This window comes from Belonocnema kinseyi, chromosome 3, assembly GCF_010883055.1.
Source record: "Belonocnema kinseyi isolate 2016_QV_RU_SX_M_011 chromosome 3, B_treatae_v1, whole genome shotgun sequence".
Lineage (NCBI taxonomy): Eukaryota > Metazoa > Arthropoda > Insecta > Hymenoptera > Cynipidae > Belonocnema > Belonocnema kinseyi.
Genome location: NC_046659.1, coordinates 88,735,989 through 88,750,882, shown reverse-complemented (window position 1 = coordinate 88,750,882; position 14,894 = coordinate 88,735,989). Strand labels below are relative to the sequence as shown.

The window sequence follows — 14,894 nt, the reverse complement described above, 5'->3', positions numbered from 1 at the left end:
CCCGCCCCCACGACGCGTGGGAAAAGGGGCAGGGGTGTAACCTTACATTACTTCTGTGACCAGTCACAGGGGTGCCTTCCCGTCCCCACGACGCGTGGGAAAAGGGGCAGGGGTGTGACCTAAGTTTTTTCTGGTTCCAGTCACAGGGGTGCCTTCCCGCTCCCCATGACACGTTGGAAAGGGGGTCGTGTCTGAACTAAGTTGTTTTTGTGACCATTCATTGGGATGCCGGGGTTTTTTGCGTTTATCTCAGCCAATACATAAATGCTCGCAAAACGTTTCTATAAAAGTTGTAGATCTTATCGAAATATACATTTCTTATATGATACATTTTTTCTACGAGTAATAGTTTCCGAGAAAATCACATATATATTTAATGAAATGTAACAAATTTACAAATTTCAATGCAATTAGCGACAGGTCTTTCTCCACTATCCGCGCTCATAGTACTTAAGGGCGTGTGTTTCTTGCGTGCAATATTATATTGGAGATTTTCCTCTCTTGAGTCCTCGTCAAGATGGATGAAACATATAATATTTTTAGTTTATCTAAGATTCTCCAAGAAAGGGAAACAACTCTTCAGTGGTTGCGACAAATCGAATTAATTCCGTCTGAACGATTTTGCTCAAAACATAAGAAGAATACTCTTGTGGAGTCTGAACATGTTTGCGGATCCATCCTTTTTTATAAAATACACAAATATCGTCACAGAATTACCGTTGCAGAAAACACGTGGTTTGAGAGGTGCCGCATTTCTGCAGCGGCCTGTATGCTCATTACGTATTGTTTTGCATTAAATTTTAATTTTGAACAAACGATCTGGGAAAGCAGCATTATAAACAATCAATCGATTTCTCGAGAAACAGTTTCAGACCGCTTCTCATTTTGTAGAAAGGTCTGCATGCTTGCTCTTGACAGCAACTTCGAAGAGGATGGTCGCTTCGGCGGTGTCGGTGAAGTTGTTGAAATCGATGAGTGCAAAATCGGCCGTTGAAAATAGGAGCGAGGACGTGTAGTAGAAGGATCATGGATTCTCGGAATGATTCACAAAGGACATTCCTACAACTATCGGTTGGACATCTGTCCCGATAATAAGAGAGGTCAGGCTACTTTAATTGCATTAATAAAAAAGAATGTAGCGTAAGGGACAGAAATCCACACTGATTGTTGGAAGGGATACATTAATCTCGAAGATCATGGATTTCTACACAAAACTGAATCATTCCGAACAATTTGTGGATCCCGATTCCGGAGCGTACACACAAAACATCGAGTCATCTTGGCGGTGGATGCGACGATTTCTCTCACGAGGAGGAGTGCGTAAGAGCAACATTGCAGAGCATCTCTGCGAATTTTTGTGGCGGCGAAGCGTAAAGAAAATAGTTGCTGATCCGTTTAAAGAATTAATTACTAGCATAAAAGCATATTAACCCTGGCCACTAAATATACTCAGCAGACTATTATAAAAAAACTTATAAGGAGTATACAATCAAGACAATAAATAGAATATACTCAAAATTTCTGATTAAAATAAATTAAAATATCTTTAAAAATCATAAAAGTAAAAAAAAAACAATTAAAAGATTAAAAAATACAAAAAAATGCTTTTCAAAATACTCCAACCTTCCCGTGGTGAAAAGCGTGAGTAGGTGCCCAACCGAAACCAATGGAGAATGCTCATTGTTTTTTTTTCATAAAAATCGAGATATCACTAATTTTCTTGGAAACTGTCACTCGTAGAAAAAAAATGTGTTACACAACAAATGTGTATTTTTGTACGATCTACAACTTTTATTGGAAACGGCAAAATACATAAGTATACGCAGTGTGAAGGAAATCGTCACGTTCACCTATTCGGAACTGCACCGAAAATTTGAAATCATTTTTAAAAAATTGAACAAAATATTTGAGTTTCTAACCAAATAATTGACTCTTTAGCAAACAAAAATGCATTTTCAATCAAATGGTTAAATTTCCAAACAAAATAGATTGAAATTCAATCAATTATTTAATATTTGGAGACATAATCTGCATACATTAATAAAAGATTTTTTACTTTAACAATTTGGTTGAAAATAAACTTTTATGTTCAAGAATCATATTTTGGATTTTTTTTAATTTAACTGTTTTATAAAAAAATTAGTCTTTCTGGCATTAAAATTCAAGATTTTGGATGCATTTTTTTCTTTGTGAACTAAAAAATCTTATGTGGTTGAAAATTGGCCTGTTTTAGTAGAAACTTAATCCTCTTGGTTGAAAATTATCATCAGATGAAATTTAATTTTTTAGTTGAAAATTTAACTATTCTATGTTTGGTAATCATATATCTGTTTTAGTCGAACATTCTTGTATGTTGTTGAAAATATGTCCTTTTCGTTGAAAATTTTATGATTTTGTTTTAAATTTACTTCGTTTGATTAAAAATATAACTTTTATTTTCCGGTATGGAAAAACGATTGCATTTTGGCTTGATTATTTCTGTAGTTAAAAATTTATTTATTTTGTTTCAAACTCATCTTTCTTGGGTTTAAAATAAAAATATTTTTGTAGAAATTTTGTCCTTTGTTCTTAAAAATTGAACATCTTGAATAAGATTTTTTTAAATTTATCAGCTGAAAAATCTTCATTGGTTAAAAACTCAACTATTTGGTTAAAAATTCATGTATCTTGTGAAAAATTCGTCTTTTTTTGAGAAAATTATCTTCTTGGTTGAAATTTGTATTATCAATGAAAAATTATATTCTTATTAAAATGAATTTTTTGTTCGAATAATCAACTATTTGGTTAAAAATTCATCTAGTATTTTGTTGATAATACAATACCTCCAACTTGTAATACATGTGGATTTATTATTTTTTATCTGTAAAAAAAAAACCTACAACAAGCTTCTTAGAGTGTTACAAAGAATTTCATTTATGTATTGCCCAATTCGTTAGTTCATGAAAAACATATCAATTTTTAAATTTTAGGAATAAACAAGTACAATACATACTAACTATAGTACGGAATTCGACTTAGGGTGTTTCCGTATTGTTCGTATTCATAATTATATTGTACTCATTTGATAAGCACTATAATTATATGGTGCTCATTTTACCAGCAATTTGCTTCCTCATAAAGGAAAAATTAATGATTTTTTAAATATTTAAAACTAGCGATAAAAATGTTTACAAATATTAGGGGTTGATCTGACGGTGTCACCTGTCCATGATGATTATTATTATTATTATTATTATATCATTAAGCCCTTTCCCTTTCGGGGTAATCATGACCCACTCGCTGAGGAAGTATATAGGGGGGAGGGGAGGGCGTATAGAAAACATTTTTTTACCAAATTACTGAATTTTCAACAAAATAGTTGATTTTTTAGCATGAAAATGATAAATTTTCAGTTAAAAAGTATAACTTTCAACAAAAAAAAAAAACAAACAAATTATTATTTAAAACAATATTTCAATTTTTAATTAAAAAGTTTAATTTTCAAGTAAAAAGAATTCTCAATGAAAAATTAAATAGTTGCATCTTCAACTTAAGCGACCAATTTTGCATCCAAAAATTGAATAGTTAAATTTTTAGTTTAAAAAATTGACTTTCGACCTATGAAATGATTTTTCAGTCAAAGCCTTACATCTTGAAGCAATAAAATTAATATTTGAAAGAGTATTTAAACTTTTAATTAATTATAGTTGAATTTTCACCCCAAAAAGATATTCTCAATGAAAATTTTAATAATTGAATTTTCAACTAAAAACAATCAATTTTCAACAAAAAATGGAATAGACAACTTGTCATTTAAAAAAATGGAATTTAAAAAAAAAAGTCAACGAGTTATTGAAATCTTAAGTCAATAAAATAAATTTTTAACAAAGTAGTATAACTTTAAACTTTTAATTTGAAAATGTTGAATTTTTATCAAAAAAGATCATTTTTAAACAAGAAAGATGAATTTTTAACAAGATATTTGAATTTTCAATTACAGTCTTAAATCTTAGAGCAATAAAATTAATGTTTGAAAGAGTATTTCAACTTTTAATTAATTACAGTTGAATTTTCAACACACAAACATATTCTCAATGAAAATTTTAATAGTTGAATTTTCAATGAACAAAATTTAACTTTGAAAACAAAAAAATTCAACGACATAGTGAAATCTTAAGTCGATAAAATAAATTTATAACAAAGTAGTGTAACTTTCAAGTAAGTAGTAGCTTTTACCTAAGAAGAATAAATTCTCAATGAAAAATGAAATAATTGCACTTTCAACTTGAAACGATCAGTTTTCAACAAAAAATGGATTAGATTAATTTACAGTGAAGAAACTTAATTTTCAACTAAAAAAAAAACGAATTCGTAATAAAATATTTTAATCTTTATCCAACTACACAGGAACCTGGATTTAAAAACAGTTTGTTGAATGGCTTGAAGTGGCCTTCATCGTTAATCCAGGGAATCCAAACGTAAAAATGTAGGGCAGTATGAACCGTTTCCAATTGGAATACAAAATATTACGCAACATACGCGCGTGAGTACCCGCGCACTGCCCGCTTTGTCGCTACGCTGCTGTTTGCCACGCATGACTAAGCACCGCATCTCTTTCAGTCATGCAGTCCCCGGATCAACAAAATTCCGAGGACTCAAATTCTTGGAACATCCTAAACCAAGGTGATTAAAATCCAGGTTTCACTGTAGTCGAATTTTCAACCAAAGAGATGAATAAAATTATGAAGGAACTTGAATTCAGTTTGAAGAAGAATTTTTTAAAAAGGAGGAAAGAGGGGAATAGGGAAATGAGGGTAACGTATGTCTATTTCAAAATCGTCACAGTTTCTTATAACCCCCCCACCCTCACCCCCTTGACAGTGTGACCTAGTTTTTGAACGGTTACAATATGTGAAAAGATAATGAATTAATTTAGGCAACGATAATTTTGAGAACTGTTTCTTCACGATTCAAAATATACTCTCTTCGTCTGCAATCTACATCAATTTCTGTTAAAAGAAAAATGTTTAAGCAAAAAATATAAAAAACATACCAAGTTGAAATGCTGCTTCTCGTCTTTCACCCTAAAACTATCGAATTCCATCACTAGATTGGGATTTGACGAATGCATTTTGCTTTTGCCTTTCATTGATAATTCTCTTTTTCTTAATTTTCATAGAAAATATTTCAATCTTCTTTTCTTACTGTTTTCCATTTTTCTAATTCATGACACTTCAGACTAATATTAAGTGAATGGATCCCTAACATGGTAGGTGTATTCTAACAGGAGACTCTCGTTTGAATAAATTACGAATGATGTCTTCGGAAGTAAATGCGCATTCAGACATTACTCACGCATGTGGGGTTCGTTAAAATTATTTGTTTGTAGGAAAATGATTCGTTCTTTCAATCAATTAATTGTTTGCATAGGAAAAATGTATTTAGAATCTCATTAACGGCATTGATCTTTGGGGCTAAGGACATCCCACATAATTAATTTAGAATTATATCTAAAGTACTTTAGAAATAATTTATATTATTTTGACTTTTCTTCGCGCCACTTTATCCCTTTTTTCCATATTTAATATTTCGGTTCATTTTTTAAGATTTTCCATCCCTGTAACTTCAAATTAATAATTTCTTACGTCTCTCTTTATTAGTGTGGCACTTCACCGAACCTAGATTATTAATTTTTTCTGCAACACACAAGCTTTTTTTACGGTTTTCTTTTTGACTACATTATGAATTTGATATATATTCAGACGACCATTCGTGATTAATCAGTAAATACGTAAAAAGTTTAAAAAAAGGTATATTGTTCCTATGAAGAACACTTTTTTTAAATTCTGAATATAACTGTACTTCTTTTCCCTGATGATGACGTGAACAGTTGGATCGTGTAGATTTGTACATGCTTGGCCACCGCACACATGACCTAAGATATTTTGTCAAAAAAATCTCATTAATCGATAGAACAACCTTTACGATGCAAATCAGCTGAATAATAATTTATTTATTACGTGCTGACGTATATTCAACATTTTTTGCGTCAATGACCTTCACCTCAATTTAATTGACATTATATCTTATTATAGACGAAAAATATGTTTATGAGGAATAAATATGTTTATGTTCCAAAATATCACGATATCTAAATATAACCTCACATAATTATTAAGTATTTGTTCAATCATATCTTCGTTCACACCAAATTTTTCTTACAGTTTGAATAATATGAGGTAAAATTTTCATACAACAGTATTCGACATTTTTAGAAACCTGCTCCCATTATAATGATATTTACTAATAAAAAAAATAGTATAGTTTCTTTATTGCGTATATACACTCCTTTGTTTATAAAATCAAGCAAGTTGTGACCTAAGTAAAACAAAAAAGCGTAATATTTTTCAGAAAGATTTGAGTTATAACGGTGTGAATTTTAATTTAAAAAGTATCATTGTAAATATTGATAACAACATAAGTATTTAATAATAATTTATACTCATTCAAATCAAGTAGTTTACGATTTGTTTTAAGTTCATATCAGGACTACTAGGATCAGTATCAAAATTGCGAGTCACATCCCATTTTCCCGTTTTCATTACTCATGTAAGAGAATTTTCATTTCTGCTTGAAAATTTATGCTTTTCTGTTGAAACTCATTTATTTTGTTCGAAACTCGTCTTTCTGGGTTGAAAATTCATGATTATTCATCATGATTTAAATCCGGTTTTGTGGTTTGAGATTTTATGGCCAAACGGTTGAATATTTAGGTCCAATTTTGTCAATATTTTTCTAAATATTCTTGTCTTTTTTCTCTCGAAGTTATTTTTAGTAAAACTGTTTCTATTTTGTTTAAAAAATGAAAAAGTGCAATTTTAATGCGCCTTACAACTAATGCAACCTAGCAAGCTGAAAACACGCACCCTGTTAGATTGACAGATGCATTAAAAATGCATGTTTTTATTTTTAAAACAAAATAGAAAGAGATTTACTAAAAAATAACACCGAGAAGAGAAAGTTTCAAATACTTATTAAAAAAAATTAGAGATTAATATTCAACCATTTGGCCGTGAAAGCTGACCCCACAAAACCGGATTCAAATAAATGCCTTATTTTCTGACCGGGAGTTTTACCAATCCTTTCTAATCACTTGGAATATTACAAATTTTATATCGCATGATGATATAATGTAATTTAAAATAATCTTTTGATCTATTCTCTTTTTTGAGAAAATATTTACAAATTAAAAAATAGTTCGATTTCTAATTTTTTAAATGTTAAGTTCAATTGTTAACTCTATTAATTATGATATAATTTAATTAACATTACGTAATTATAGTATCTATTACTTAAACAATTTTTCACTTTCCATATTCATTTTACAAGCGCACATGTTTAATTTCAATAATTAAAAAATGCAGTTCTAAGGACTTAAACAATTCAAAATAAATAACGTTTGAAATGGACATTTTTTGATAAAAAATGTTTTTTAATTGATCAAGTCTAAACGTAAGTCATATGACTTTTAATATTGAAATGTACTTTAAGTATTAAAAGCGAAGAATAATTGATTTTATAAGACGATTCTAAATCCGTTCAAAATTAAAGAGTTTACAGATTTTAACTTTGAAAAATGGAACTGTGTCAAGTTGAAAGCCTTGTATCCTTGAAATTCTAAGGGTGCTGAATTTCAGCTTTCACCATTAAATGTCTTACAGAAACCAGTAGAATTGGACAAAAGGATATATAGAACAATATAGAGCCATATAGAAATTAAAAAAATTTTATATGGCTCTATATGGTTCTATATATCCTTTTGTCCATTTGTATAAGTTTATATAAGGCATTTAATAGAGAGCTGTCAACGCTACAATTTTAATTGTACTTTTAAAAAAAAATGTTAATTTTTTAGTGGAATTTTTGCATTTTTAAGTACATATAATAATTGAACACTTATTGATTCAGACAAAAATTTGAGTAGTTTAAGAAATATTGAGAAGTTTTGAAAGATGCAAAATGTATTTAAAACTCGTAATTATTTCAAGTAATTTTAAGGAAAATATATTTTTTTGTAGATTTTGAACAAAAAAATTAGAAAAATGATAAAATAAGAATAACAAACTTTTCTGAAGATTCCTAATAAAATTAAAAAAGATTTTTTATTGTGAAAAATTAATTTCAAAAGAATATTTAGAAATATTTAAAAAGCATTCCAAAAATTGTCAAAAAAGAAGTTTTAAAATAATTAAAGAAATGTTATTGAGATTCCTGTGGAAATTAAACATTATTTTGTAGTTTAAGAAATTATTTTTTAAAAAAATAATGTTTTTATGCATCAATAAAAATGGAAAAAATCATAATTTTAAACCAGAAAACCTGCCCGCTTCGCTGGCACATTATCATCGTTCGCTACGAGCGCGGCTCGCTTCGCTCGCAAGTTTGAGCCCGCCTAGGGCGCGCGACGGTTGACTCTCGCGTTTCGCGATCAGATATTTATTCTTTGCATTTGGAATGCTTGAAAAAAACTTTATCAAAAAGATCTCTTTTACACGGAAGTATTTATATGCGTCTTCATATTCTGAATTGACTATTTAATTAAATATAGTCAAAGATTAAGTTTCTCAAAGCTCTGTAGGCTTTGAGGTACACATTCTCATCGTGACACTCGCGCTGCGCGCTCGATTTCCGACAGATATTTGTAAACAGGTTTTGTTCGATTTTTTTTCTTGTAACTTTTGTCGTTTTTCTACACATTTTTTTTTTATTTTACTTTTTTCAACGTCATTTTTCACGAATAAAACAAAAAGTACGCGTCCAATCAAGAAGTGATTCTTAACGAAATTGTAGATCTTTTTTGGGATAACCATTTTTGTTAATTCATCTTTTTTTGTATCCTACATAATTTGTCCACAAAATAGAATTTTTTATTTTCCATTATTTTTTGTGCAATCCGAATTTGAATTTTGGATTTTTGAAGAAAATCCAAAAATTGGTTACAATAAACGTATAGGGATTTAAAAAAGAAATGTTTTTCTTCTCTTGACTTTTTTTCATATCGTGCGTTTTTCGGCTTAAAATTTTGATTTTCGGTTGATTATACAAATTTTGAAAACGCTATAACTCTGAGAATTTTCTTTTTATTGAAAAAAGTCATAAGGATAAGTTCTTTGTTCTTTTCAATTCTTTGTTAACGAATTCGTCCTTTCTTTTAGGACCTAGAAAAAGTGTGCCAAAGATGGATTTGATTCGTTCATTTTTTCGAGAGTTATCGTGTTTACGGACGGACGGACGGACGGACAGACAGACAGGCAGACGCCATCGTGAAAACCTGATTTTCGGATTCAGGGGTCTCGAAACGTAGAGATCCGTTGAAAAAGTGTGATGTCAAATTTCCGACAATTCTAATACTTTCTCAATCATAAATGATGAGAATGTAAAAATAATTGATCTTCTAATTAAAAAAATTTTCAGCTTTGAAGGACTTCTTATCGTTCTATTTTTAAGGTTTTTAGCTTACAATTGTTTAAAAGGATATGCTTTCAAAAATTGATAATTGTATTGATTCTTTCTTCAATTTATAGCTGTGAAAATTAAATCGTGGATTTATATTTTTTGAAATTAATTTGAAAATAGGCATAATTTTCAAAGAATTCTACTGGGGAGTAAGCAAGATGAATGCTAAGTATCATAATAGATATGTATTTATTCCTCAGTAAGCCTAGCGGAGAGAAAACAAAAAATATCAAACCTACTGCAACCCAAACTTATTGAACATTTAAATTTTTGTTCATTATGGAATAGGCACCTGCATTCTAGGCTGGCCCGACACTTTTTTGTTGTTTTCCAAGGTTTTTAAACGCTGAAAAGTGTTTATTATTTTTTTTCTTGTAAAAATGTCAAATTAGTTACGTAAAACCAATAACTATGATAATAAAAAATGATGTAGTCTGGTGGATAACATAATTACTTATGCATTTCATGTCACAAACGAATACATTTTTTTTATGTATTTGGCACCCCTAGGAATATTTTTAGTATGAGAGACAAACGAGATAATGGATATATATATACCTAGGCGCTATTTAAAAAAAAGTTAATTAATTATTATTTTTAGTTATTAGTCAATAAAATTTAAGTGTATATTAATGAGCTAAAACAATATCAGGGGATTAAAATAAGGTAATAATTATAGAAAATTTTGATCCTTTATGTGAAAAAAACGTATGCATAATTTGTGTAAAAAATTTCTTTACACCAATTTTAATTATGAATTTGAAAATATTCCTGCACCTTTTTAACAACATTGTTTAATTTTAATATTATTTTGTACAAAGCTGTCCGTTGCATGGGCCAATTCTCATATTTTATTTTTAATTATATTTTTTACTATTGAAACATAAAATATGCATTTTGTTAAAAAAAGTCCAAAATGAGTATAATATGTATATAATATGTATAATATGAACGGAGAATGGAATTTTTATTTTTAATAACATGTGAAGACCTCCCATATTCAAAATACTAGTTAAGTGATCATATGTCTGAAAAAAATTGTTTTTGAAATGTTGTGCAAAATTCACATTAGGCCATTATCAGCTGGACTAATGGTATTTGTGGCTGAAAATAATGTTATCCCAATTTTACAAGTTATAATACCACCCTCCAAAGGGGGTGAGTAATTTTTAATGTGCTTTTTGTATACACCTTGGATGTTTTTGGCCTTAAACGATTAAAAATGAATTAAATGTTCAAATTTTTGCCAGATCGATTAAAAATGCTTTGACTTGAGTTCGACTTGATTATGTCTTGAGTTCGTCTCCAAGACATTGATGTCTGGCTGCATCTCAAAACTGAGTCGAGACATAGGCCTTCGTCTTAATTAACGACGTTTACTTATCTCAAGTAAACCTGCCCCAATACGAACCTTTTTCGGCTCATAAATGAGATTAAAATTGATGAATGAAAAATTTGTAATTATTAAATTAGTTATTTTTAATTTAAAAATTCAGAATCTGTGGGTTTGAACAAGTATAACCCTGAACAATTTTCTTCAAAAAATTTTAAATTGTAACTTTCTAGAAGGATCTCATAAGCTGTTACGTAAAAACAAACAACATTTTCGGTATCATCGTCAAACAAGTATGACACAAAGGAAAATCCGTAAATAAGTTGATTAAATATATATAATGTACAAAGATGAACAAGATTGTTTATACATTAAGAAAGATTATCTTTTATGACAGTCAAAATTACCATTTTTGTTAGGGCAGGTGGTCACTCGAAGTTATCAACCGCTCGAGTTAGAGTCATGAAAATCCGACTCAAGAGATGAATTTATGTCTTCAAGATATAGAAACTTCTCTCCAAGACATACATTGAAGTCTGGCTTTGTCTCAAAACTGAGGCATGCTCAAATCGAACTTTGAAACTTCAACATGTCTTGATTCAGGGCAATTCAAGTCGAACTCAAGTCGAAGTATTTTTACTCGGGAGTGTTCGAAAACCATCCTTAATATATTAGGTCTACAAACTTATTCGGTGCCTTTATTTTTACGTCTTGTAACTCTTGGTCTAACTTAAATTTTTCCCTTCCTAAGGTAGTTTTAAAGGGCGAACCTTAAGATCTAAAGCACAGGTGGCGGCCCTGCGGACTGAACCTTAAAAATCATTAGTGAAGATAATGTCTGACAACGAGCATTGGAAACACTGCATACTTCTTGCATTTCAATTGAAAAATCATCATTGGTAAATCTCTGAAATCCCTTTTTACACGTTTGACGTATCACTGTACCGTTTGCTAGGGCTGAACAAATAATTTTGGTCGCCTCAGCTGCATTTTTTTCAATGGGAAAGTATAGAAAATGCAGTTTTTCAAATGTACCTTGTCGGACGCCATGTTATTGACTAATGATTTTTTAGGTGAAATCCACTGGACCGCCACCTATTATATTGTGCTTTTAAAGATTAAAGTTCGCCCTTTAAATCCACCTTAGAGCGGGAAACAATTCCATTTAGACCAAGAGTTACAAGACATTGAAGTAAAGGCACCGAATTAATTTGTATTTGAAACTACCTCCTTAAAATATTATTTTGCTTCTTCCATATGCAAAATAAACTTTCCACAGCAAAAATTTACGAATTTCCTTAATATCTTTAAAGGGTTTTAAACTTTAATTTTAATCTGTATGAAAATCTTTGAAATCCCTTAAAATACTTAGAGAATTAATGAAATCCTCTAAACATTGAAAAAGTTTTCTAGAAATCCCTTGAATTGACAGTTTTCGCAATTTGCTAAAATTGCTTCAAAAAAAGTATAAATCATTTGAAAGTCCTTGAATATCATTTAAATTAAACTTATCTATAATCCTTGGTGACTTAATAAAATCCTTGGATCTTGTGAAATTCCTTGAAATACCTAAAAATATGTTGAAATCTGATAAATATTCCTAAGAATTCCTTGAAATTGACCGAAATTTCATTTATATTCCAAAGTCCTCTAGAAATCCCTTGAATAATTTTAAAATCCTACAAAATTCGTTGAAAACACTTAAAGGTTTTTATGTCTCTCGAAATCCCTTTGAATTGAATCTCTCGAAATTGTTTATATCTCTTAAAATTCTGTAGAATCCCCTAAGACCCCGTGAAATCTTTGGAAAACATAAAAATCAATTTAAAAAAGTATAAATCTTTAGAAAGACCCTGAATATCATTTACTTATTCAATAAAGTTGTTTTAAAAAATCACTTAAATCCATATAAATCTTTGAAATCCCTTGAAATCTTTTAAGATTGAATAAACTTTATAATTCTTGTGCAATTCCTTAAAATACCTTCGAAACCCTTAAAACCTTCGAAATCACTAGAAATCTCTTAAAGTTTTCTCTCATTTAATTTATATTCCAAAATTCGCTAAAAATCCCTTGACATCTTTGGAAAACGTAAAAATCATATAAGATTCCTTGAAATGCTTAAAATTTATTTGAAATCCATGGAAATATTTTTAATCATTTAAAAACCGATGAAATTCTTGATATTATTTCAAATATTTAGAAACCCTATAAAATCCTTTTAAAGATTTAAAACCCGTCGATGTTCCACGCAATTGGTTTGAATCCTTTACAATCCCTTAGAACCTTCAGATACGTCTAAAAATTATTAAAATTCTGTGAAATTTTTATGAGATCTGAAGAAATCTCTTAAAATCTATGGAAATTCGCTGGAGTTGAAATTAAATGAAACTTATTTATTAAAGTTCTTTAAAAAAAGGTTTAAATCCCTATAAATCTTTGAAATCCATTAATAGCTAAAAATCCCATCAAATTCAATGTAATTTATTTTCCTATGTTAACTAGAAATATCTTGAATTACTTGCAAATCCTACAACATTTTTTTTAATCCTTTGAATTTACTTTAATATTTTGAAAAAGCCTTGAAATTCTTTAAAAAGCCTTACAATCTGAGTAAATCCTCAAAATTGGTTGAAATCCTTTGGAATCCCTTAAAACCTCGTGATATGTTTAGAAATCTGAGTCAAGTAAATAAATAAATAATTTGTTTCTACCTTTCTATTTTTTGCACCAACTCTCTTAAGATCTTAACATTCTTTACTTCAATACTGTATTTTTTGTAATGATTTTCTCTAACAATTTTTCTAGAATCGCGAGAAAAATTTAAGAAATTTGTCATATGATAATCATTACACTATCCTACATGAATTTTGCGAATAAGATGGCACCTAATGTTTCCGAATGGATTCTTCTTGCTGAACACGAATGTGGGTTCAGAAACTTCCCATCATGTAACGTTTTTGAGAATATAGGGGTTGAAACACTATAAAAACGGCGTTTTTAGCTATTTTCGAAAAGTTCTAGAGCTGAACCATGGCGTGCTACAAACTTCGCTAATATCAGAGATTAAAGGCTGAAACAAGCCCTTCCAAATGAGCCGTATGCCAAATTAATCGCATTTGCCCTTAGAGGGCCATTTTTTAAAATTTGATCGTATTCTCTCGAAACTTGTTACTTGGGGGTTTTAAAGATCCGCCATTTTTAATTTTTAAAATTTAACTGCTTATTCGTAATCAGCGACCTTTAAACCTTTCAAAAGCACTAAACATTTTTTTATGCCTGGGCGTGGGTGTAAGTATATTAAAATCCTTTCTGTTTTCATTTTCTTCATCCACCTCTAGACAAAAACACACTCCCCGCTCTAAGGGCGAATAAGATAAATTTAATATAGGGCTCATTTGCAAGGGCTTGTTTCAGCCTTTAATTTCGAATATTAGCGAAGTTTAATTACAAAGGATTGCATGAGATTGCATAAAATTGCAGATAGTTTTTTTTCCGGGACGCCTAGACGCTCAGTTATTTTTACACCAAATAAAAGAAAATCGGGCGGTAAAACAACGAATCAAAAAATATTTAATTTTTTTGGGCCGCCCTGAAATCTTGTTTGCAGGTCCTCCATAATAAGGTCAATTTTGTAAAACTGGTTCAATTTTAATAAATGGAGGCTCGTTTGTCTGAGGAAAACCTTTCTTACAAGTTTGCTATTTCCAAATTCAAAATTAAATTTATCTATGTCTGAAATCGTTAAAACAGTTGGCAACAGTAGAATTGTCGGGAATGTTTCCCCCCAAAAAACAATCGACTATTTATTAAAATTGAAACATTCAAAAAAATTGTTCAGTAGCGACAGTATCAGAAGGATGAGTCTCAGATTTATTCGGATTGGGCATGGGATTGAAATAAGCCTTGGATCCATTCAGATTTAATTTGGGATTAACACAACGCATTGGGATTGGGATTGAATTTGGAGTTAACAAGCGGATTGAGAAGGGTGTAAGAGGTTTGAAAAATTGCTTCGGATTGTTTCAGATTAATTTGAATTTTTTCGGGTATGGAAATTTGTATG

The 14,894-nt window shown here is 29.9% G+C and overlaps 1 protein-coding gene across 1 annotated transcript in view; it reads right to left on the bottom strand.

Moving 5' to 3' along the window:
- The window catches only part of LOC117169925 (transient receptor potential channel pyrexia-like), a 9,991-nt gene extending 4,881 nt beyond the window's left edge, over positions 1-5,110 (bottom strand). The window contains exon 1 of the mRNA XM_033356435.1: positions 5,033-5,110. Coding sequence (XP_033212326.1) covers positions 5,033-5,110 — 78 coding nt within the window. The remainder of the gene's footprint in view (positions 1-5,032) is intronic.
- Between the last annotated feature and the right edge of the window lie 9,784 nt (positions 5,111-14,894).